Source organism: Garra rufa, chromosome 23, assembly GCF_049309525.1.
Source record: "Garra rufa chromosome 23, GarRuf1.0, whole genome shotgun sequence".
Classification (NCBI taxonomy): domain Eukaryota; kingdom Metazoa; phylum Chordata; class Actinopteri; order Cypriniformes; family Cyprinidae; genus Garra; species Garra rufa.
Window position 1 is genome coordinate 25,753,545 of NC_133383.1, and position 26,480 is coordinate 25,780,024.

General features: G+C 33.3%; 2 protein-coding genes across 2 annotated transcripts in view; one reads left to right on the plus strand and one right to left on the minus strand.

Moving 5' to 3' along the window:
- Positions 1-10,194, minus strand: part of vsig8a (V-set and immunoglobulin domain containing 8a) — a 12,736-nt gene extending 2,542 nt beyond the window's left edge. The window contains exons 1-5 of the mRNA XM_073830155.1: positions 10,163-10,194; positions 9,950-10,044; positions 4,173-4,342; positions 3,833-4,037; positions 3,049-3,201 (exon numbers count right to left, since the gene is read on the minus strand). Of these exons, the coding sequence (XP_073686256.1) occupies positions 3,049-3,201; positions 3,833-4,037; positions 4,173-4,342; positions 9,950-10,044; positions 10,163-10,194 (655 nt within the window). The remainder of the gene's footprint in view (positions 1-3,048; positions 3,202-3,832; positions 4,038-4,172; positions 4,343-9,949; positions 10,045-10,162) is intronic.
- A 2,606-nt stretch (positions 10,195-12,800) lies between these two features.
- The window catches only part of LOC141298987 (amine oxidase [flavin-containing]), a 51,578-nt gene continuing 37,898 nt past the window's right edge, over positions 12,801-26,480 (plus strand). Inside the window, exons 1-7 of the mRNA XM_073829273.1 lie at positions 12,801-13,057; positions 13,181-13,268; positions 16,126-16,306; positions 16,600-16,714; positions 16,798-16,955; positions 19,721-19,810; positions 23,864-23,948. Coding sequence (XP_073685374.1) covers positions 12,940-13,057; positions 13,181-13,268; positions 16,126-16,306; positions 16,600-16,714; positions 16,798-16,955; positions 19,721-19,810; positions 23,864-23,948 — 835 coding nt within the window. The 5' untranslated portion in view covers positions 12,801-12,939. The remainder of the gene's footprint in view (positions 13,058-13,180; positions 13,269-16,125; positions 16,307-16,599; positions 16,715-16,797; positions 16,956-19,720; positions 19,811-23,863; positions 23,949-26,480) is intronic.

Here is a 26,480-nt window from a genome sequence, read left to right on the forward strand (position 1 = left end):
TGAGAAAAAAAAGAATTACAGAAAAAAGTAGCTAAATATTGCGAGATATGTGAGACACAAACTCGCAATTGCGAGAAAAAGGTGAGAATTGTGACTTTATATCTTGCAATTCTGACTTTATTTCTTAGAACTGCAACTTTATTTCTCAGAATTGCGAGTTATCTGGCAATTCTGACTTTATTTTCTGGGGAAAAAAATCAGAATTGTAAGAAAAAAGCAGCTAAGACTTGCGAGATATGCGAAACAAACTCGCACTTGCAAGAAGAAAGTCAGAACTGTGACTTTATATCTCACAATTCTGACTTTATTTCTCAGAATTGCGAGTTTTTGTGAGTTTTGCAATTGCAAGAAAAAGGTCAGAACTGTGATTTTATATCTCGCAATTCACACAGTTGCGACTTTATATCTTATAATTCTGAAAAAAAAAGTCTGAATTGAGTTGAGTTGAATGAGCTAAAAATTGATACTGGTCCTTCTCAAAAAATTAGCATATTGTGATAAAGTTCATTATTTTCTGTAATGTACTGATAAACATTAGACTTTCATATATTTTAGATTCATTACAACATAACTGAAGTAGTTCAAGCCTTTTATTGTTTTAATATTGATGATTTTGGATACAGCTCATGAAAACCCAAAATTCCTATCTCAAAAAATTAGCATATAATGAAAAGGTTCTCTAAACGAGCTATTAACCCAATCATCTGAATCAACTAATTAACTCTAAACACCTGCAAAAGATTCCTGAGGCTTTTAAAAACTCCCAGCCTGGTTCATTACTCAAAACCGCGATCATGGGTAAGACTGCCGACCTGACTGCTGTCCAGAAGGCCATCATTGACACCCTCAAGCAAGAGGGTAAGACACAGAAAGAAATTTCTGAACGAATAGGCTGTTCCCAGAGTGCTGTATCAAGGCACCTCAGTGGGAAGTCTGTGGGAAGGAAAAAGTGTGGCAGAAAACGCTGCACAACAAGAAGAGGTGACCGGACCCTGAGGAAGATTGTGGAGAAGGACCGATTCCAGACCTTGGGGAACCTGCGGAAGCAGTGGACTGAGTCTGGAGTAGAAACATCCCCAGGTCAAGCCACTTTTGAACCAGAAACAGCGGCAGAAGCGCCTGACCTGGGCTACAGAGAAGCAGCACTGGACTGTTGCTCAGTGGTCCAAAATACTTTTTTCGGATGAAAGCAAATTTTGCATGTCATTCGGAAATCAAGGTGCCAGAGTCTGGAGGAAGACTGGGGAGAGGGAAATGCCAAAATGCCTGAAGTCCAGTGTCAAGTACCCACAGTCAGTGATGGTCTGGGGTGCCATGTCAGCTGCTGGTGTTGGTCCACTGTGTTTTATCAAGGGCAGGGTCAATGCAGCTAGCTATCAGGAGATTTTGGAGCACTTCATGCTTCCATCTGCTGAAAAGCTTTATGGGGATGAAGATTTCGTTTTTCAGCACGACCTGGCACCTGCTCACAGTGCCAAAACCACTGGTAAATGGTTTACTGACCATGGTATTACTGTGCTCAATTGGCCTGCCAACTCTCCTGACCTGAACCCCATAGAGAATCTGTGGGATATTGTGAAGAGAAAGTTGAGAGACGCAAGACCCAACACTCTGGATGAGCTTAAGGCCGCTATTGAAGCGTAGTTTATATGTTATGCTATGCGAGTTTATATGTTATAATTCTGAAAAAAGTAGCTAAAATTGATATGTGAGACACAGACTCGCAATTGCAAGAAAAAAGTCAGAACTGTGACTTTATATCTCGCAATTCTGACTTTATTTCTCAGAATTGCGACTTTATTTCTCAGAATTGCGAGTTATAGGCCTATCTCACAATTCTGACTTTATAAAACACAATTGCAAGTTTATATCCTATAATTCTGAAAAAAAGTCAGAATTGTGAGAAAAAAGTGTACTTTTATAAATTCTTTATTTCTCAGAATTGCGAGTTATAGGCCTATCTCACAATTCTGACTTTATAAAACACAATTTCGAGTTTATATCCTATAATTCTGAAAAAAAGTCAGAATTGTGAGAAAAAAGTAGCTAAAATTGATATGTGAGACACAGACTCGCAATTGAAAAAAATTCAGAACTGTGACTATATCTCGCAATTCTGACTTTATTTCTCAGAATTGCAACTTTATTTAGAATTGCGAGGTGTAGGTCTATCTCACAATTTTGACTTTATAACACACAATTGCGAGTTTATATGTTATAATTCTGAAAAAAAGTCAGAATTGTGAGGAAAAAGTAGCTAAAATTGATATGTGAGACACAGACTCGCAATTGCAAGAAAAAAGTCAGAACTGTGACTTTATATCTCGCAATTCTGACTTTATTTCTCAGAATGAAATTATGACTTTATAACACGCAATTGCGAGTTTATATCTCACAATTCTGAGAAAAAAAAAGTCAGAATTGCAAGAAAAAAGTAGCTAAGAATTGTGAGATATGTGAGACACAAACTCGGAATTGTGTGAAAAAGGTCAGAATTGTGACTTTATATCTTGGAATTCTGACTTTATTTCTTAGAATTGCGACTTTATTTCTCAGAATTGTGAATTATAGGCCTGTCTCATAATTCTACGGTGCCCGCCAGGGGACACCTTCGGTTCACTTATGTTTGTCGTGGCCACGACATAATATCACGTTCCCACAAGTTAATATGACGTTCCCACGAATTAATATCTCGTGGCCACAACATAATATCATGTTCCCACGAGTTTATATGTCGTGGCCACGACAAACATAAGTGAACCGAAGGTGTCCCCTCCCGGTCACCGTATAATTCTGATGCAAGGGCTATATCTCACAATTCTGAGGGAAAAAAATCAGAATGGCGAGATGTAAACTCGCAACTGTGAGAACCAAAAGTCAGAATTGTGAGATAAAAAGTCACAATCAACTTTTTTATTTTTTAGTCAGTGGCAAAAACTTTAATAGGTTTGCACTGCAGTATTGTTTTAGGGAGTCAAAACGGTTGAGAATCACTTATGGAGAAGCAGCATGTCATTACAACACCTTACCAGCAGAGGTAGCACTTACTCTGAGTGGCGTCTGGAGGAATGGGACCTCCACTCTCTCTCCTCCATGAATACAGTAGAGGTGCGGTGCCTTGATCCGATCTGCACCGAAGAGATGCTGGTTCACCCACGCCTTCGCCACCGTCAACCCAACACTTCGGCACAGATGGCCTCACTGCCACAAAAAGAGTCAAACTTTAATAATTCACTCATACAAATTTAAGACAGTTTGGATAATTGCATTCACCACCAACACAATACTTAAGCACATGCGGCCTCATTGCCACAGATAGAGTCAAAAAACTATTGCATTTCACCTATACAGTTTTTTTTTTTGCTGTTGTTGAATAACTGCATTGTGCAATTTTATATGAAGCCAAAAGAACTTTTGAGAAGTGGTGCACAGCTATTATACTCAAGGACTTCTTTTCAATTTAAACCTTTCAGAGCAAAATTAGAAATTGTCCAACAGTTTGCCCTTTTTCAAGGCCTCCAAGTTTGCCTGAATATGTCTCCGTTCCTATTGGTCGAATGAACTGATAGCCTCGCCTCCAAACGCACACAATTGGTTGAGCCCCTTTGTTGCTGTGCCTGGTCGGGATTCTGGCATTGAAGGAAGCATTCTCAAAGAATATACAGTACTAAAGTGCAAACAGTTTTACCGTTTACTTCCCTTTGTTATTCTTCTAAGTATTTACCTATAGTGGCTAATAAACCAAAGTTTCGCACATTCAAATAAAATATCTCACTTCCACGTTGCAAACTAAGGTTGATACTGTAAAAAGACTCAATATATGTGATATTACCCATCACAATCAGTGATATTTTTCGGCTGTCCACTCCAGGCGCCTTTTTGACTTTGCACTGATATGTTCCAGCATGACTGGCAGTCAGCGAGGCGATCGATAGGGAAGCATCTCCCTGGGAAGGGTCTGTGGCTGTGAAGTCCACACCTTTCATTAAATCAGGGTCACCATAGATATATCGCCTTCCACCTGTGTATGAAATTATCTAGTGGACAAAATATTAAAATATCAATTAAGGCTGTTTTTGAATACATCTTTTTTTTAAAACTGAGACTCATTGGAAACAGTGGCAACTTGTTTATTTCAGGGATAGGAAGCAGCGGCAGATCGGCGTACGCACCATCTTGTCTTTTTGTGTGGTGTCTGGGCTGACAACTGACCACTCAATGTCAAGCTCTCCTATGTCTGCTTGACTAGATGTGTAGGTGCAGTCTAGTGTAACCGGTTCCCCTTGGGCCATTTGAATAGTTTGTGGCCCACTCGAGGTCACTTTCATTGCTGCTGTCACATCTGCAAAAGTGTGGAAAAAGATTCATGTGCACCTGTCTGCAAAATTCTCTGAAGTGCTGTTCAGTCACGACCCCAATTTATACACCAACCTGCAAGGCTAATCAATATCATTCATTTTGAATGCGTTTTGAAAAAAAAAAAAGTTTTTAGATTTATTTGATTTATGAGTAAAATAAGGTTGTGGTTAACATTATGTGATGAAACTTTAATGATTTGCTACATATTTACTATGGGAGCCCAGTTCCACCACATGAGAATAAAATCATAATTTGGTAATTATAATTATGAGATAAAAAAGTTATAATTACGACAGAAAAACAATTGTGAAAAATTATAAGACAATTATATAATAGAAAACACAATTATGACAAAGTCAAATTATATGAGGTAAAAAGTTATAATTATGACAGAATGAGATAAAAAGTCAAAATTATGAGATAAGACAACTATGATAGAAAACACAATTATTATAAGTCAAATTAAATAATATAACAGATAAAATATAATTATTACATAAAGTAGAAATTATGAGATAAAAGTCATAATTATGACAGAATGAGATAAAAAAGTCGAAATTATGAGATAAGAAAATTATAATAGAAAACACAATTATGAAAAGTCAAATTATGAGATAAAAAGTTATAATTATGACAAAATGAGATAAAAAGTCGAAATTATGAGATAAGACAATTATGATAAAAAACAATTATCAAATTATATGTGATAAAAAGTTATAATTATGACAGAAAAAACATTTATAACAAAGTAGAAATTATGAAATAAAAAGTTATAATTATGACAAAATGAGATAAAAAGTTATTAATTATGACAGAATGAGATAAAAAGTCGAAATTATGAGATAAGACAATTATGATAGAAAACACAACTATGAGTCAAATTATATAACATAAGTTATAATTATGACAGAAAACAATTATTATGTAAAGTAGAAATTATGAGATAAAACGTGAGATAAGACAATTATAATAGAAAACACAGTTATGATAGAAAACAATTATAAGTCGAATTATATGTGATAAAAAGTTATAATTATGACAGAAAAAAACTATTATAACATAAAGTAGAAATTCTGAAATAAAAAGTCATAATTATGACAGAATGAGATAAGACAATTATAATAGAAAACACAATTATGAGTCAAATTATATAAGATAAGCTATAAATATGACAGAAAACATAATTATTTTGCAAAGTAGAAATTATGAGATAAAACGTCATAATTATGACAGAAACAAATATGACAAAGTTGAAATTATGAGATAAGACTATTATAATAGAAAACACAATTATGACAAAGTCAAATTAAATGAGGCAAAAAGTTATAATTATGAAAGAAAAAAATATAATTTTTACATTAAGTAGAAATTATGAAATAAAAAGTCATAATTATGACAGAATGAGATAAAAGTCAAAATTATGAGATAAAAACTTACAATTATGACAGTCAAATGATATGAGGTAAAAAGTTATAATTATGACAGAAAAAAATATTACATAAAGTGGAAATTATGAGATAAAAGTTAATTAAAAAAATTAAATTATGAGATAAGACACTTATGATAGAAAACAATTATTTTAAGTCAAATTATATGTGATAAAAAGTTATAATTATGACAGAATTAGATAAAAAGTTGAAATTATGAGATACAAATCTATAATTATGACAAAGTTGAAATTATGAAAAAATACAATTATATTAGAAAACACAATTATGACAAAGTCAAATTATATGAGATAAAAAGTTATAATTATGTCAGAAAATCTGAATTATTACACAAAGTAGACATTATGAAATAAAAGTCATAATTATGACATGATGAGATAAGACAACTATGGTGGAAAACAATTACTTTAAGTCAAATTATATGACAAAATTTATAATTATTACAGAAAAAACTAAATTATAACATAGAAATTATTTAAAAAAAGTCAGAATTATGAAATCAAAAAGTATCATATTAAAACTCATAATATCTCAGAATTTTAGCTTTTTTGCCAAATGTAACTTTATAGGTCATAATTTTGACTTTTTATGTCATAATAATGACTTTTTATTCTCATTATTATTTAGTATCTTACAATGTTGACTTTTCCTTATAAAAAAGTTTTTTTTTCCTTACGTGAAGGAAATTGGCTTCTATATATTACTGTACATACAGTAACACCTACAATATGATTTTTTTATATATACTGACTACAACATACAGTAACCTTACATCCGTGTGGTAGTTGTAGTTACTAGCAACTTATTAGCAATTCAACACACAAAGGTTCCAAAATCCACATATTAGATATGACTCTGTTTATTTTATAACTTTAAACACAGATTGTATTTTACACATAAATTGAAAACTGTTCTAAAAACAATTTCAAATGAAATCCATGGCTTGAAATTGCCAGCTCTCTTATCTTTTGAAATACAAACCGACTGCAAAATTTTCAAACTGCATTTTCTACAGCATTTTTGTCAAAAAATATAAAACAAAAAGACGCTTTTCTTTTAAAGAGACAGTTGATCCAAAATTTTAATTCCGCCATTATTATTCACCCTCTTTTAGTTCCAAACCCATAAGACCTTCGTTCATCTTCAGAACACAAATTAAGATATTCTGATGAAATCCGAGCGCAGAAAAGCAGGTTGCTGTCTATGCAGGGTCAGAAAGCTCTCGGATTTAATCAAAAATATCTAAATTCGTGTTGCGAAGATAAACAAAGATCTTACGGCTTTGAGGCAGTGGTGTAGTCTACGTGATACGCAGGTATACGCCGTATACCCACTAGAAAAGGTCAAGGATTTGCGTATACCCACTTTAAAAAGCGTGAGGATACGTAACAACATGATATTGTGACATAATTTGCACACTCTCATTCATAAATTAACCACGTGTGTCTTGCGAGGCGTATTGTTTGACTTGAAGTGGCGATGTGTAGACCAATCGGCTGCTTCTATTTGAAGATTGATGACAAATGAACTATTAAGGCTTCCGTAGCCTGCTGTGACCTGGATCTGACTTTACCTATCAAGCTTAGTGGTCATTCTCGACGCAAGTTTGAAATCAAGTTACGCAAACCAATGAGATATGAATTATGAAACGAAAACAGATTCGAATTACACTCTTTCAGTGTTTTCACAAGCCTGTCTGTCTCAATATACTGTACAACGCGGTGTACATTCACATCAAATACTAACTCAGCGGCAGAGTTCCACTCACGCAAAAATGTAATTTCCACTGGTGACACGCTTTTCAAAATCCCGCTTGTGTCCTCCTACTTTCGAATGGTTTTGTTAAAATAATCTCTTGTATTGTAGAACGCACGCTCAGCGCCACAGAGAGTTTTGTGCAATCGTTAAAACGAAACCAAAAGTAAAACGCGCACGCGCATTCAAAAGCAATTTCAATACCCCACGTTTAGAGAACGACTCCCCAATGTGCGCAAATTAGGCTACATAACATATCTAGGCTGTTATTAGTATGTGGGCTATTATAGGTTGTGCTTAAATAAACAAACAAACTGTGCTTAAAGGAGTAGCTCACTTTCAGAACAACAATTTACAGATAATTTACTCACCCCCTTGTCATGTTTATGTCTTTTTTTCTTCTGTCGTCAAGAAATTATGTTTTTTGAGATAAACATTTCTGGAAATTTCTCCATATAATGGACTTAAATGGTGCCCCAATTTTTTAATCTTCAAAATGCCGTTTAAATGCAGCTTCAAATGGCTGTAAACGATCCCAGCTGACGAAGAAGGGTCTTGTCTACCGAAACGTTCGGTCATTTTCTTAGAAAAATATATTTTTATATACCTTTTAAGCACTGAAACTCGTCCAGCACTAGGGCTTGTAGTTCGCGTTCCCGACTTTACGTACTCACGTCGAAAGGTCACGCGTGACGTATGCGAAACTACAGACCCAGTGTTTACAAAGCGAACTTGAGAAGAGAGAAGTGCAACGAAGTCAAATACACTTTAGCAACAAGGTACAACATAAAGTACAACGATGTTGGACGTCTTTGAAGCTGGAGGAGCACATGAGATGGAGTTTTTCACCGTTTGCTACCTTTTTGAGCCGGAATACACAGAAGATGAACTCTGTCAGAGAGAGAAAACTGCGACAGCGACACAAGCCTCCGGCAGACCGCGTTCAAACGAGACAAGATGCTGGTGCAAGTGTGGAAAATGCCAGCCATTTCCAGCAGAGCAGGAATCTCAGTGCTATCACAACTGGACCACATCTGTTCCACTGTTACAAACAATCGGCGAGTGATGGGACTGCTTCAAGCATTCGCTGCGTTACGGAGCACGGTGGACGTAAAGTCGGGAACGCGCACTACAAGCCCTAGTGCTAGACGAGTTTCAGTGCTTAAAAGGTATATAAAAATATATTTTTCTAAGAAAATGGCCGAACGTTTCAGTAGACAAGACCCTTCTTCGTCAGCTGGGATTGTTTACAGCCATTTGAAGCTGCATTTAAACGGCATTTTGAAGATTCAAAAATCGGGGCACCATTTAAGTCCATTATATGGAGAAATTTCCAGAAATGTTTATCTCAAAAAACATAATTTCTTGACGACTGAAGAAAAAAAGACATAAATATCTTGGATGACAGGGGGGTGAGTAAATTATCTGTAAATTGTTGTTCTGAAAGTGGACTACTCCTTTAAGGCGTAAAATAATAAAAAAAGGCTTTCAAAATCAGCCAATTTGCTTGTAAAGTCATCAGCAATAAGAATCGGCCATGAAGAATCAAGATTGGCACATTACTAAAAAGAAACGGGGTGCTCCTAATTTTTTTTGGTGCGCCTAACTTTTTGAAGTTGGGAGCACCAGTGCTACCATGTAAAAAAGTTAATTTCGAGCCCTGAATTTATTGTTAATAATAGTTCCAACTTGCACCCCTAAATGTGCATTGAAAATTGACAGCTCATAAAACTTGCTAAAAATAAATCAAAATGTTGATAACACATAAGCAGTGTTTCAGAATGCTCTCAATTACATATAGATGCATCCTGTATGCATTAATGAGCGTGGTGGCGTTTGGGGTGTTGCTCTGGGATGGGTGAATATGGGGCTGGGAGGGAAAAATCACAGTATACTCACTACAAAAAACTAGACTACACCACTGCTTTGAGGTAAATAATTAATGACAGAATTTTCATTTTCGGGTGAACTATCACTAATATACTGAAACGTCAAACCAGAAATAAGCTATAAGCATAGTCTTTAAATTATTCTGTTCTTTCTCAGTCATTTTTTTCTATGTCATTCAAAGTCCAAGGATGATGGTTTTCAATTAGCCTGTAATTCCAAAATCCCTCATACTCCTGGTTTCATGCTGACGGTCTGTCCTGCTGCTCACTCATGAATGATTCATACAAGCTCATATAATGAAACTCTCTAAATGACTAATATCTGGATTTGGTCCAGATGCTTGTGAATAAATCCCATCATACATCCATGACTCGGATGAAGGAAAACTTTCAGGCCTAATTGAGGAACTTTAGCTGTGTTGTGAACAGAATGCCAAATTAACCTGGTCTAGAATGCTCTGGAATCCAAGTTTCAAAGTACATCGCAAAGAAACTTACTTGCTTTGAGGAAAAGCACAGCGAGCGCAGTCAATATCATAAATGAGGACGACGGGGACAAACTTGTAAGTCTAACATAAGGCCATTTCAGACATCTGTAAAAGATGAAAGCAAAAAGACAGCAAAAGCAGGAGAAGAAGAGCTTGACTAAGAGATAATGAGCATGTCTTGCTGGGTACCATATTTTGAACTTTCAATGGAAACACACAGTACCTTGTACTGCAGCTGCGTTTTTGTACATTCATGTTTGGACACCTCACTTTGTGCCGCTTCCTCCCATTCAGCTGATTTTCTAGAAATGAAAAGAGACTGCAAAAAGGACAGATATTTCACACCAGTAAACCATGATCAGTCCTGTCTTTGTTAGATCTCAGATTTGATTATATTTGTACTGATACGTTACTTATAAGTTATTGAAATCGCCAAAATGACATTTTAAATGTTCAGAAAACATGAAAAAATCACGTTTTCATAACTTAATGGACACACTAGCAAACGTTCCAGCTTATGAAGCAGGTAGAAACAGGACACAAAAACTGAAAACTTTTATACCATAGCAAAACTACTCACCTGTTGTGACCCAGAGCCATTTTTCACAATCACAAAACGAAACGTTTCTTATCTACTTCCCTGTGGAGAGAGAAACACATCTTTGTTGCTTTTCTTTTTGTAACACACTCTATTCTTCCTCCTACACTATATTGAGCTCCTGCAACCTCATTGTTCAGCAAAATCTATCCTGTACCATACATTATACAACGCAAGAGGAAACATTTTGGCTGCTCTAAAGCTGATCGACCGGAACAACAGGTTCCTCCGTGCGAACGTTTATCTGAGTTCGAAAATAGGCCTTGAAAACACAGATATATCTGCAATTATATATAAAGACTTACACATTGAAGGCCAGTTCATCTCTCTGTTCCAGTCCTCATGCACGTCACCTTCTGAATGGCTCCACTGTGAGACAGCGAGTCTCCTCTGGTATCAAGTGAAGGTGGTGCCATGGTGATGTGGTCCTCAGAGACTGGTCTCAGGTGACAACTGGTTACTCCACTCAGAAAAACAAAGGACAGAATAATAAATGATTGGGAAGTTTTAGTACATCAACATGCAGGGTGATTGTTTAATGCAATTATGTTTATTGACAATAAACCCTGCTTTTTTCACCAAGCTAACATGCAGTGAAAGTCCATCTAAAGGTGAGGCTCCCTCATGCCGACATAAATAGGCCACTGCGACCTTATCTTAAGAAATCATGCTTTTTGTGAATCTAATGAGAATTAGATACATAAATGAAACTGAGAATGAAAAGACATGCATTTAAGACATTTAGCAGCTGCTCTGGCAACTTTGGCTTCACATGTGAGACTCAGATGGTCAACAGATGGCAATTATGCAATTCAGAAATACTGTTGGGAAAAGAAATGTTTTCTAAAGAATATAAATAAACAAAATAACACTGGGTCAAAGGTTAGTAGGCTATTTAAATTGCTAAAAAAAAATGCATGTGTTAAATATAGGAGTACGTACAACTGTACAACACACTTAAGGTTTTTTTTTATGTCACATTTATGTTTTCACAAAAGCACATACAGTTGAAGTCAAAAGTTTGCAGAATCTGCAAAATGTTAATTATTTTACCAAAATAAGAGGGATCATATAAAATGCGTGTTATTTTTTATTTAGTAGCTGACCTGAATAAGATATTTCACAAAAAAAGACGTCCACAGGAGAAAATAATAGTGGAATTTATTTAAAAAAATGACCCTGTTCAAAAGATTACACACACTTAATTCTTACTGTACCTGAATGATCCACATTTAGTCTTTTTGTTTAGTTGTTCATGACTCCCTTGTTTGTCCATGAAGAGTTTGCATTGTTCTTCAGAAAAGTCCTTCAGGTCCCACAGATTCTTTGGTTTTTAAGCATTTTTGTGTATTTGAACCCCAACAATGACTGTATGATTTTGAGATCCATCTTTTCACACTGAGGACAACTGAGGGACTCATATGCAACTATTACAAAAGATTCAAACACTCACTGACGCTCCAGAAGGAAAAACTATGCATTAGGAGTGGGGGGTGAAAACTTTTGAACAGAATGAAGATGTGTACAGTTTTCTTATTTTGCCTAAATATCATATTTATTTTCATTTAGTACTGCCTAGCCTACAGACGATACTTCTATGTTCTCTAGAAGACAAAACAAGTTATATTTACCCTGATAGTGTTTTAACCTTCTGTAATAGTTGCATGAGTCCCTCAGTTGTAGGCTACTCAGTGTGAAAAGATGGTTCTCAAAATTATAGTCATTGTTGGAAAAGGTTTAAATACACAAAAATGCGTAAAAACCAACGATTTTGTGGGACCTGAAGGATTTCAGCGGGCAGTTTAACTGTTCAGGACAAACAAGGCACTCATGAACAACTATAACTAAAAAAAAAACAAACAAACAAACAAACAAAAAAAAACAGCTGTGAATCATTCAGTTAACAACACAGTATTTTAGGTGATATTTAGGTCAGTACTAAATAAAAAATAGCATGCATTTTATATGATCCCTCTTATTTTGGTAAAATAATTAACATTTTGCAGAATCTGCAATGTGTATGTAAACTTTAACTGCAATTTTTGCACTTTATTTTCTGAACCAAAACAGTGGTTTCATATGTTGTCAAATACATTTTTGCTGTTATAAAATCATTTGTTTTAAGCACTCAGCAAACTAAATAGAGAGATTAATCAGTTTAAACATAAGTGGGAGGTCTGAGTAAGCAGCCTATCTTCCGGTGTTCCACCACCACAGTCTACGATCCGCTTTATCGCGAAGAGCGAAGTGCCAAGTTCATACAGTACATGGCCAGCAACAAGTGTGCATAAAGGCGACCTTTCAACTCTCTTGGCTTTGCAGTTTCTCTGCAGGACAGTCGAGGTGTTCTATTAGCCTGTGCAACAGATTGCATCGCGCTATTTGCTCAAACCGCTGCAGAAATGAGTGAGGAACATTTTGATGTGGTTGTAGTCGGCGCGGGCCTGTCCGGACTCAGCGCGGCTCGCAGGCTGCAAAAGAGAAACCCGCAACTCAGCGTCTTGGTTCTGGAGGTCAGAGGTACGTCGAAAGAAAAATGACTTTTACCTTAGATATCCTTGTTAATAAACTATTTAAGTCCGCTTGCACAGGTAAGTTATACAAAACATAAACATTTTTTTTTCTTTTATTTGCTGCACACAGACCGAGTCGGAGGACGAACTGTAAGTAAAGACCTGCCAGCTGCGAATGGCGTTGACCAATGGGACATGGGGGGACAGTGGGTGTCCAGGTACTAAATAACTGTCATTATTATTGCACATTTTAGGTTTTTAATGTCACTTTCTGCAGAGTTAACACACGCGTTCAAGCTCTATCTCACGCTCTTACATCACGGTTCCTTAAGCCAAACAAAAAAAGATAAATCACTATCAGCTCATGCACGTTCTCCACGTTCTGGTTTGGGTTTCCTCCTGGTACTCCGGTTTCCCCTTAGTCCAAAGAGATGATATAGGTGAATTGGAGACACTAAATTGTCCGTGGGTATGCATGTGTGTGTTATCTCTGCTAGACTGGTCATCTGTCCAGGGTGTTTCCTTGCCCACAGTCCAAAACATTGAGACAGGCTCCAATAATAAGACGAGGGGTTTGAAAAATGGATGGACGGGGCTTGATTGGGCTAAATGCCAAAAGAGTTGTGTGACCACCCCCAAACCAGGGTCCGAACTTAAAACCTGGCAAAAGCTAAGTTGTAGATGTTATTTTAATGCCTTGAGAAATACTTCATTTTACTATTATGTTCTGGATAATGCAAATCATATGAATAGAAAGTAATATTTATCCTATATTTCAGTGGTGGGCGGTAGTGTTCTAAAATGAGGCTAAGTTTTTTTTTTTTTAATTAAATGTAAATTCATGTCATAGTCCAATTTTCTTGGTTAAATAAGCATTACTAACACTATCAGAAAAAGAAAAGAAAACAATTCTATTTGACATTTTTCATGTTCATTTGACATAATGTAATCAATATTCTATTTATTAAAGTCAAGTATGAATCTCATAAAGTTAGTGTTTTTTAACTTCTTTGACTTCAAATTCTTCGCCTTCTTTAAATTCAGCTTCTTCAAATTTTCCTTAGTCAAATTCAACTTCTTCAACTTATTTAAATTTTATTTTTTCAGATTTCAAATTTGATGACTTCACCTTTTTAAAATCTGACTTCTGTAAATTCGACTTCTTTGACTTTTTAAAATTTGCCTTCAAATTCAATTTCGTTCAATTTAATTTTTTCACATTTGACTTCTCCAACTTTTTCAAATCTGACTTCTTCAAATTTGACTTTTTCAAATTCGTCTTCTTCAACTTTTTCAAGTCAACATTACAAATCTGACTTCTGCAAATTTGACTTCTTTGACTTCTTATAATTTGCCTTCTTCAAATTCGAGTTCCTTGACTTCTTTAAATTCAACTTCAAATTCTTTGCCTTCAAATTCAACTTCTTTAAATCTGACTTCTTCAAATTCGACTTCTTCAACTTCTTCAAATTTGACTTCTTAAAATTCAGCTTCTTCAAATTTGACTTCTCCGACTTATTAAATTCGACTTCATCAAATTTGTTTTTCAAATCCAACTTTTTTGACTTTTTGAATTTGACTTTCCCAAAATTTACTTCCTTAAATTTGCCTTCAAATTCAATTTCTTTCAATTAAATTTTTTCACATTTGGCTTCTCCAACTTTTTCAAATTTGTCTTCTTCGACTTTTTCAAAGTCAACTTTTCAAATCTGACTTCTGCAAATTCAACTTTGACTTCTTAAAATTTGCCTTCTTCAAATTTGACTTCTCCGACTTATTAAATTCGACTTCATCAAATGTGTTTTTCAAATTCGACTTTTTAATTTTTGCCTTCTTAAATTTGACTTCTTCAAATTTGACTTCTTTAAATTGAACTTGTTTAACTTATTCTTTATTTTTAACTTCTTGAAATTCAATTTCTTTATATCTGACTTCTTCAAATTCGACTTTTTCAAATACAGCTTCTTCAAATTCATCGACTTCTTCAAATTTAACTTCTTTGCCTTCTTCAAATTTGATTTTTTTTTTTAATTTGTCTTCTTTGACTTCTTCAAATTCGACTTTTTCAAATTAAATTTCCTTGACATCTTTAAGCGTTTTACAGTTATTGCAAGATAATAACTCCATAAGAAACAATATATTTTATTTGTGAACTTAGCTAATCTTTTTTAAAGCAGTACTTTTAAGTATGTTTTCATTATTCAGATCATCAGTCATCAAAGCTTGGTAAATATTGGTCAACGACACAAAGGTTTACTTTAAATTTCACCAAGCTGATTACTCACTAAAAACAGATCATGTCCCACAGATCATGTTTTCATGCCATTTTAAGTCTTATTTTGATGTAACAAAGTGGTTATATCTGAGTGTGAGTTGTTTACTTGTTTTTTTAAATTAGTCTTCCCATTAACTGCATTATATTGTTCATTCAGACTGATTCGCAAATGTATAACTTGCACAAACACAAGTGGCAGAGTTATCGCATGAACCAATCACAGCTGAACATAACCAGTCATCCAATCATATCGCGATGGAGGTGTTGCCTTCTCTTACGTGACTTACCCCCATTTACTCTTAATTACCCCCCACCAAACTCACAGCACGCTTTAGGGGGTCTGTTAAATCTGAATGGGCCTAAAGGAGGTTTTACGGGTTTAGAATGACATTAGACAGATATATTACTAGGAAACAACACACATTTTGGTCATTGGCCTTTTAAACCAAAAACGTACTGAAATATAGTGTTTGTGACACTTGCTTGTTTTTGAGTTGTGATAATTGGAGCATCCCAAAAGCTGGTTTAATCCTATGTGCAGTAAAAATGTGTTTTCAAGCGAGATGTTTAGTGCTGTAATCCACTACCCAAACTATTAGAAAAATACCCAGAGCTACTCTCAGAGTCCACTGAGACCAATAGATTGCCATTGCCTGGGGCTCTGAAAGCCTTCGCTTTAGATGAGGGCAAGCAGGATTTTCATCAACTTACACAAAGTCGATTTGAAGCAGGTGTCTAGCTGCCTTTAGATGTCTGTATGTGTGCAGAAACATGTTTTACCTGATTTTAATGTCCTGTAGTTCACAGACCCATGTCATGGAGCTTATTAAAGAGCTCGGGCTGGAGGTCTTCCCACAATACACCAAGGGCAAGAAGGTGCATCACGTGGGCGGTCCGCAGGCCAAAATCAAAACGTACACCTCTAGCATGCCGTCATACTCCCCGTTGGCCCTGCTTGACTTCACCCAGCTTCTGTGGCGGGTATGAGAAACAGCATCATCTCATCTGACAAAATTGTTCTTCCACAAAAGAAGAATTCTTTTTTTATTGAGTGCTAAAATGTGACTAATAGCCATCATTTCATATCTTAATGTATTGTATTTAAGATGCATATTTACCTTATAGAGTCAGCCACAATAGATCTTGTAGATTGCTCAGGTCTGTATTGATGTATGAAAAGCTTTTTAGCTGCTATTACTAAAAGTGGTGGGTGCATTAATGGGTTTCTCCAATCTGTTGAGGTCATTTTTGTAGATTATGTGTATATCTTCTAGATTGATCATCTTACTAAGACCGTATCAGTTGAAGACCCAATAAGTTCTCCTAATGCCGAGCTCTACGATGGCATGACGCTTCACACCTTCATGGAAAAACATATTTGGACCGCACGTGAGCATTGTGCTTTTCTTCTGTTTTCAATTATGCAAAGTAGCTCATTGACATTTGCTGATACTTATCTGTGTGTCCTACAGAGGTAAAGGAGGAGCTGGCCTTGTGTAGTCGTATTGTGTTCGGCATGGAGCCTTCTCAGATCTCCTTCCTGTACTTTCTGATGTACTCCGCTGCAGCAGGGGGCGCCCTACGACTCCTGGAGACCACACCTGGCTCGGCTCAGGAGTTCAAGGTCAAGGTGAGGGAGAGAGATAAGGTGCATAAACAACACAGAGACATGACAGAAATCATTCTCAATATCAGCAGTTGCTTTTTGCACAGTTTCAAGGCTGATCATGACTTGGAAGCCCAGCTTTAAAGGAGTAGTTCACTTTCAGAACAAAAATGTTCAGATAATGTACTCACCCCCTTGTCATCCAAGATGTTCATGTCTTTCTTTCTTCAGTCGTAAGGAAATTATGTTTTTTGAGGAAAACATATCAGGATTTCTCTCCATATAATGGACTTCTATGGTGCCCCCGAGTTTGAACTTCCAAAATGCAGCTTCAAATGGCTCTAAACGATCACAGCTGAGGAAAGAAGGGTCTTATCTAGTGAAACGATCAGTTATAAAAAAAGACTATTTATATACTTTTTAACCTCAAATGCTCGTCTTGTCTAGCTCTGTGTGTATTCTGTGAAGAGATTAAAAAGTTTGTAAATTGTAAATGTTTTTAGAAAATAACTGATCGTTTGGCTAGATAAGACCCTTCTTCCTCGGCTGGGATTGTTTAGAGACCTTTGAAGCTGCATTTAAACTGCATTTTGGAAGTTCAAACTCAGGGGCACCATAGAAGTCCATTATATGGGGAGAAATCCTCAAATATTTTCCTCAAAAAACATCATTTCTTTACAACTGAAGAAAGAAGGACATGAACATCTTGGATGACAAGGGGGTGAGTACATTATCTGTACATTTTTGTTCTGAAAGTGAACTACTCCTTTAACTGGTTTAAAAGGAATAATTCAAACAGAAATTTAAATTTTGTTATTATTTATTCCATTTGTTTCTTACATATTACATTTGTGTGACTTGTTTTCTTCCACTGAATACAGAAGTAAACATAGTTTCTATAAAAAAAAAGTAAAAAAAAAAAAATGAAATTGTTATAAAAAAAGTTAGAAATAGAAATTTCTGGCCTGTGTTTATTAAAATATGGAATCCTTTTTTATGGTTTTATGGGGCTTTTTTAATCATTTTTTGGAGTTTACAGCCGTTATTATAGACTAATGTATGGAAAATAATATAAATAAAGAATTTTTTTTATTCCACTAAAAACACACATCTGAATATGGGATTGGAACAATTTAAGGGTGAGATAAAATTAAAGCAAATAAAGAAAATAATAATACCAAATATAACAAAATAAATACACATGACATTTTTTGGTGTATTATACACTATAAATATTAAATTATATAAAAATTCAAATAAATGAAAAAATATTGTAGAAATAATAAAAAGATTAATAAAAAAATTATACAAATACAAATAAATAATAAAAATATTGTAGAAATAACAAAAAAATAATAAAAAAATAATTAAATACAAATAAATAATAAATATTGTAGAAATAACAAAAAGATTAATAAAAAGTAAATAAAAATACAAATAAATAATACAAATATTGTAGAAATAAAAATGTTAATAACAAGATTAATAAAAATAAAAATAAATAAAAATATAGAAATAACAAAAAGATTAATAAAAATATAAATAAATAATAAAAACATATTGTAGAAATAGCAAACAGATTAATAAAAATACAAATTAGTAATACAAATATTGTAGAAATAAAAATATTAATACAAAATAAATAAAATATTGTAGAAATAACAAAAAGATTAGTAAAATAACAAATAAATAATGAAAATATTGTAGAAATAACAAAAAGATTAATAAAAATAAATAAAATCCAAATAAATAAAGAAATATAGAAATAACAAGATTAATAAAATACAAATAAATAATAAAAATATTATAGAAAGCAAAAAGATAAAAAAATACAATAAATAATAAAAATATTGTAAAAACAATAAGATTAATAAAAATAAATAAAATACAAATAAATAATACAAATTTGTAGAAATAACAAAAAGATGAATACAAATAAATAATATCAAAATATTGTTAAAATAACAAAAGGATTCATAAAAATAAATACAAATACAAATACATAATAAAGATGTAGACAACAAAAGATTAATGCAAATAAATAAAAAATACAAATAAATGCTAAAAACATTGTAGAAATAATAAAAACGTTTAATAAAAATAAAAATAAATAATAATAATAAATATTGGTAGAAATAACAAAAAGATTAATAAAAAATACAAATAAATAATAAACATATTGTAGAAATAATAAAAGATTGATACAAATAAATAAAAATACAAATAGATAACAAAACAAAAGTTTGAACAAAAATATCAATAAATAAATAACAAATTATAAATATAAATATAAATTAAAAATAATCATTGAAAAACTCCCAAATGGCCGTGCAATGTGAACCAGCTTCGAACTTAGCAAAAGCATCAGATATCATCAGTTGATTTAGGGAAAAGGGTGAAAAGCAGCTCATTTAGAAGAGCCTTTATCTTCTGCTTCTCTTTTACCTACTTTCTGTCAGCGCTGTCCGTCTTCTTTATCTCTCTACCAGATTAGATCTAACCATTGAGCACTGCATATAATTACAATGCATATTTGCCTTCTGCAGCATACAAGCAATGCAATGTAATAGTCTCATAAAACAAAACAAAACAGATTTTCACTGTGGCATGATACTTTTTCCTACACCAGATATTTTAAAAGTAATCTCACAATCACTGCTCCAGAGAAGAAGCCCAGTGGGCATCGTGCCACAACACAGACATCTGGAAGGAGGTGTTGTGGTGTTTTTTTGTGTGTTGAGAGCAGCAGCTGTGGGTGAGCTCAGTGTGATGGCCATCTCTCTCCACAGGGGGGCACTCAGCAGCTGTCAGAGAAGCTGGTGGAGCAGATCGGCAAAGAACGGGTTCGGCTGGGCGCCGCCGTAACGACCATATGTCAGGTAACGACTCCATCAGCGCGGGGTTGACACAGAGATAACAAGCATTTCTCCACCAGCGGTGCGAGTGATAAGTTCCTTTCCTTTAAACAAGATACCATTCGGACACCAAGACACGGGTCCCACTGTGTGCTTTTCCGTTTGTTTTGCACTGCGTCTTCTTTTCCATTTCTGTATTATACATTATCGTACGCTGAAGTGCTTGTCATGACTAAAATATTTAGATAAGCTAAATCAAATCCACTCCATTAGATCGCTCTCATTTGAGGATTGGTGACACAAAATCTTTTGAAAGCCTCGCGTCGGGGAATTAGCCTATAATGTCGCTCTCACACACGGAGAGGTAAAATCCATTAGCTATCTTAATGGTGTTACATCGACATGCCTGAGTAGAAAGTTTTACTCACCCCCACTGTTTATCTACATTTACTCATTGACTTCTATCATATGTGTATATATACATATACTACCAGTCAAAAGTTTTTGAACAGTAAGATTTTTTGTTTTTTTTGAAGTCTCTTCTGCTCACCAAGCCTGCATTTATTTGATCCAAAGTATGGCAAAAACAGTACAATTGTGAGATATTTGTACTATTTAAAATGGCTGTTTTCCATTTGAATATATTTTAAAATGTAATTTATTCCTGTGAAATCATTCTAATATTCTGATTTACTGCTTAAACATATTTATTATTATTATTAGTTAAACACAGCTGAGTAGATTTTTTCAGGTTTCTTTGGTGAATAGGAAGTTCAGAAGAACAGCATTTATCTGAAATAGACATTATAAATGTCTTTATCGTCCCTTTTGATTAATTTCAAGCATCATTGCTACATAAAACGATTAATTTCTATAATTTCCTTCCCCAAAATCAAAATAAATAAATAAATAAAAAATAAATAAATAAAAAATATACTGACTCCAAGCTTTGAACAAAAGTTTTTTTCTTTCAGACAAATGCTGATCAAATATTGCAGAAACAAAAGGATTAATAAAAATAAATAAAAATACAAATAAATAATAAACATATTGTAGAAATAACAAAAATATGAATAAAAATATTGTAGAAATAACAAAAATATGAATAAAAATATTGTAGAAATAACAAAATATAAATGAAAATACAAATAAATAATACAAATATTGTAGAAATCAAAATATTTATACAAATATACAGAAATACATAATGAAAAATATTGTAGAAATAACGAAAAGATTAAATTAAAATAAATAAAAATACAAATAAATAATAAACATTGTAGAAACAGCAAAAAGATGAATAACAATGTAGTAGAAATAACAAAATTATGAATAAAAATAAATATAATTCAAATAAATAATAAAAAATATTGTAGAAATAAAAATATTAATACTAATAAATAATAAAATATTGTAGAAATAACAAAAAGATTAATAAAAATAAGTAGAAATACATAATGAAAAATATTGTGGAAATAATGAAAAGATTAATGAAAATAAATAAAAATACAAATAAATAATATAAATATTGTAGAAACAAAAATATTAATACAAATAAATCAAATATTGTGGAAATAACAAAAAGATTATTAAAAATAAATACAAATAAATAAAGAAAAATATTGTAGAAATTACAAAATGATTAATAAAAACAAATACAAATAGTAAAAATGTTGTAGAAATAAAGAGAATAGTTAAAAATTAAATATTGTAGAAATATCAAAATGATTAATAAAAAATACAAATACAAATAAATAGTAAACGTTGTAGAAATAAACAGATGAATAACAAATACAAATAGATAATAATAATTATATAATAATAATAAATGTTTCTTGAACAGCAAATCAGCATATTAGAATGATTTCTGAAGGATTGTGTGACTGGAGTAATGATGCTAAAAATGTATTCTTTTTGTTGTACTTTGAATGAAATTAATGCAGCCTTGGTGTGCAGAAGAGACTTTTTAAAAAAACGTTAAAAATCTTACTGTTCAAAAATGTGCGTAACCCCACATCTCAATATGTTCTAAAAATAAGTCTTTACTATTCACTAACATCCTTTGAATATATAAATATAGTTGTTTTCTTGTACAATTCAAACAACTGCTATTATAAATGTCAAATATAAATATGTTGGAAAATGTGTATTTAAAGACATGGGGTGCAATTTCTTCCTGCAATATGATGTATGCATAAAATGACAATTTCCTGAAAAAGGTCCTCTGAGAAATCAATCATATCTGGCTCTATAAACAGCAAAAACACAGTTCCCATGTATTTTTTTTTTTTTTTTTATCCAATCAGAAAATTAGCAAATTGGTTGAAATTGAATTTAATTAAATGGCTAACATCACTTGCAACACCTTTAAGCAATAAAATACTTTACTAAAAGTGTAATAATAATAATATTTAATATTATAATAAAATATTTCATATTAATAAAATATGATTGTGATCATTTGTTATATGCCACATTTCATTTGGTTTTAGCAGTCTTATGTTTTACACATGAAGATGTATATTTAAAAACCTTTAAGTACTGAATTAATTTGATGTTGATTTACACCATAGGCTGTAAAAAAAGATGGAGAATGCATAAAGTGACAAAAACCAGCTTTGGAAAACAATTATAGACCAGTTATAGGTTTGTTCACAAAAATATATTTATTTTATTACTGCGCCTGCTTCGGCCATATGACGGCAGCAAACTTCCTTGACTATTACGCCGGAATGGGAGTGTAGTTCCTAATCTTATCGGCCTAGAAAATCGCATCTTTACATTTTCCGCCGGTATTAGTACACGATATAACTACAGAAGAGTCAAGTTTTAAATAGGACAAATACCGAAAGTCATTGGTCATTTTTGAACGCGATGCTATTTGTCTAATAGGATTCAATGATCTATGCTAAGCTATGCTAAAAGTGATATCGCCAGAACAGGAGAACGGCTGAATGGATTTCAAAACGGTAAAACTCAACTTATTAACTCGGGGGGAGTTGGAGAATTAGCCTATTTCCAAAAAAAAGTGGAGTGTTCCTTTAAGCTACGCCTACATCATCCGCTGGAGCTAGAGATTACGGTTTATAAAGTTTTAAATATTGATATTTATCTTACACAAATGCATCGTTTCACTTCAGAAGGCCTTTATTAACCCCCCAGGCATGTGGAGTACTTTTTATGATGGATAAATTGCACTTTATTGGACTTCAAAGTCTCAACAGCCATTCACTGCCATTATAAATTGTATTCGTCTGAAAGAAAAAAAACTCATATACACCGAGGACGATTAGTGGGTGAGTAAATCATAGGGTAATTTTCATTTTTGGCCGAACTATCCCTTTAAAATGAATACGTGACGCATCAGGCAAGTGAAGATAAGGGAGAAAGGAGGTTATGTGAGGATATGTTTCTTTTTTAATTTGTACTTGCTCAATAAAAGTAGTCATTTCTTCTACCTTGATGTTCATAAATATTCTTACATTATATAAATAAATCCATTACTAAAAGCTGAGAGCTGTATGCATCATGATTTTTCAAGTCATAGGCAAAATGCTAAATGTATGGGGCCCAGCAGGGTAAAGACATGTTTAATGTGCCCCCCTCATCCCGTAGCCCAGGATAACATTTACGAATGTCCCCTGTAATGACCTGTCCAGGTGTTTTGCCATAGATTTACATTTGGTAGCTGGTTTCCATTACAAATAGTTGTCTATTAGAAGTAGCACTCATATTTCCATATGTAGAGTCTTTGGGAGTCATGCATACTGTAACAGCATTTATTTACATCACAGTCTGGTCAGCAGTGCGATCTGTTTGGGAAAGCTTTGTTACAGGGAGACATTTTAATGTCAGCATGCCTCCCTGTTGACCAAGTGCAGTATGTATTGTCCATGTTCAATCCATAACGGGGATCAATAAAGTCCATGTCACATTTCTCTTATTGTGTTGACTACGGTTTCCTTCACAGCAGGCCATTGTCAGTGTCCTTGCCATTTCAGCTAGTCTAAACCTCACAATACCAGCCTTCATCAATTTCATTTTTTTAATCAATTCTAATATGTTTTTCTCTTACAGAATTCAGAGAACATAAAAGTTACGACTTCTGCAGGAGAAGTGACTTGTAAAGCTGTCATTGTTGCGTGTCCTTCTCACTTGGCAGGTTAGTGCATGTACACACACACACGAGTCTATGTGAATCACGTGGTTCGTACAAAACAGTCTGTCGTATTGACCCCAAAACAGCAGTCAATCACATGGCCCCTGTAGTGCACTCCCTCCTGGAGTACCGCCATCCTGGCTGCAAGTTTGGCTGCCACGTTTTGTTTAACAGATAGTGCAGCGCAGTCTGTTGCGCGGAGTCTGGCGAGGACACTTTTAATGTGACGGATCTAAGGACAGCTCTGAATTACGCAGAGTGCCTGAACTGCCGTCGTACTTCTGGCTCTAAATCAGAATTCACGGATGGCAAGCTGACAGGTGACGGGAACTCTTAAAAACCGGAGACACTGTTGAGATTAGACAGCCGTCCAAAATGCATTCAGCGATTAAATAATGAAGGCAGCGTGGCTTGAAGTCAACCCTCTGGCTTGTCTACTCTTGTTAAAAAACGAAAAACTTTTCACAGTTTTACTGCGAATCAAAATACATTATATAATCTGTACACATTTACTTGAGCGAATTATGTATGAGACAATGCAAAATAAATACATAGAATTTAGACAAAGAAATTAGAGTTGAAAGAATAATTTACTCAAAATACTGTTTTAGTGCAATATTATTTAAGATCTTAAGCAGAATGCTCTTTGACAGCTTTTATAAACAATAAAAGTTAATGCCAAGGCAAAACAAAACACCAACAGTCTCATAAAAGTTACTTGCATTATAGTTGAGAGCAATGACAGTCAGGGAATAACAATTTTATACTACCAGTCAAAAGTTTTTGAACAGTAAGATTTTTAATGTTTTTAAAGTTGTCGCTTCTACTCACCAAGCCTGCTTTTATTTGATCCAAAGTACAGCAAAAAGGCTAAAAATCTGAAATATTTTTACTATTTAAAATAATTGTTTTCTATTTGAATATATTTTAAAATTTAATTTATTCCTGTAATTTCAAAACTGAATTTTTAGCATCATTACTTCAGTCGCATGGTCCTTCAGAAATCATTGTAATATTCTGATTTGCTGCTTAAAAACATTTATTATTATTGTTTCTTTGATTAATAGAAAGCTCAGAAGAACAGCATTTATCTAAAATAGAAATCTTTGGTAACATTATGAATGTTATGAACATTATTAATAATTCCTAAAAAAAACAAAAACAAACAAAAAAAATTACTGACTCTAAGCTTTAGAATGGTATAGTGTATAATGTTACATAAGCCTTTTATTTCAGATAAATGCTGATCTTTGGATCTTTCTATTCACCGAAGAATCACAATAAAAATAACTGTTTTAAATGTTAAATAATAATAATGTTTCCTGAACAGCAAATCAGCATATTTGAATGATTTCTGAAGGATCATGTGACACTAAAGACTGGAGTAATGATGCTGAAAATTTAGATTTGATCACAGGAATAAGTTACATTTGAAAATATATTAAAACAGAAAACGTTATTTTAAATAGTAAAAATATTTCACAATATTACAGCTTTTGCTGTATTTTGAATCAAATAAATGCAGGCTTGGTGAGCAGAAGGGACTTCTTTAAAAAACATTACAAATCTTACTGCCCAAAAACTTTGTATTGGTAGTGTAACTTCAAAAGATTAGGGATATGGACCACTTTTATGGTACTTTTTTATGAACTTGGCTTTAATCTGCTTTAATTGAATAGAAAAGCTGCTTAAAGACGTCTGTGTTTTATGAGCGACATAAATTAATTCTGGGAACTGCATGAGGGTGTAGTCGGTATAAATTATTTTAAGTGTTGTAATATTTTGTAATAATAACAGTATTAAATTAATACTATTGGGCAAACAGTCTGGGGGCTTGTTTCTAAAAAAGATGTCTTAAATGTAGTTGATTTACATTAGAATAAGACATTTTGTAATAGTATATTAGTATAATATTTAGTAAAAAAAAAATTATGAATAATAAATTATTATAGGTTTGGGTGAACTATTAATTAAAGGCTTGATGTCTTAATTATAGCTGATTATAGTTCATTTAAATTAGTCTATATATTAGTTTTATTAGTTTGTGTATTTATAAATTAGTATTTTACTTTGGGGATAAAATGTCTTAAGTTGAGTTACATTAGTGTAATATATATATATATATATATATGTGACCCTGGACCACAAAACCAGTCTTAAGTCACTGGGGTATATTTGTAGCAATAGCCAAAAATACATTGTATGGGTCAAAAATTGATTTTTCTTTTATGTCAAAAATCATTAGGATATTAAGTAAAATCATGTTCCATGAAGATTTTTTGTAAAATTCCTACTGTAAACCTATCAAAATGTAATTTTTGATTAGTAATATGCATTGTTAAGAACTTAATTTGGACAACTTTAAAGGTGATTTTCTCAATATTTAGATTTTTTTGCACCCTCAGATTCCAGATTTTCCAATAGATGTATCTCGGCCAAATATTGTCCTATACTAACAAACCATATATCAATAGAAAGCTTATTTATTGAGCTTTCATATGATGTATATATCTCAGTTTTGTCAAATTTTACCTT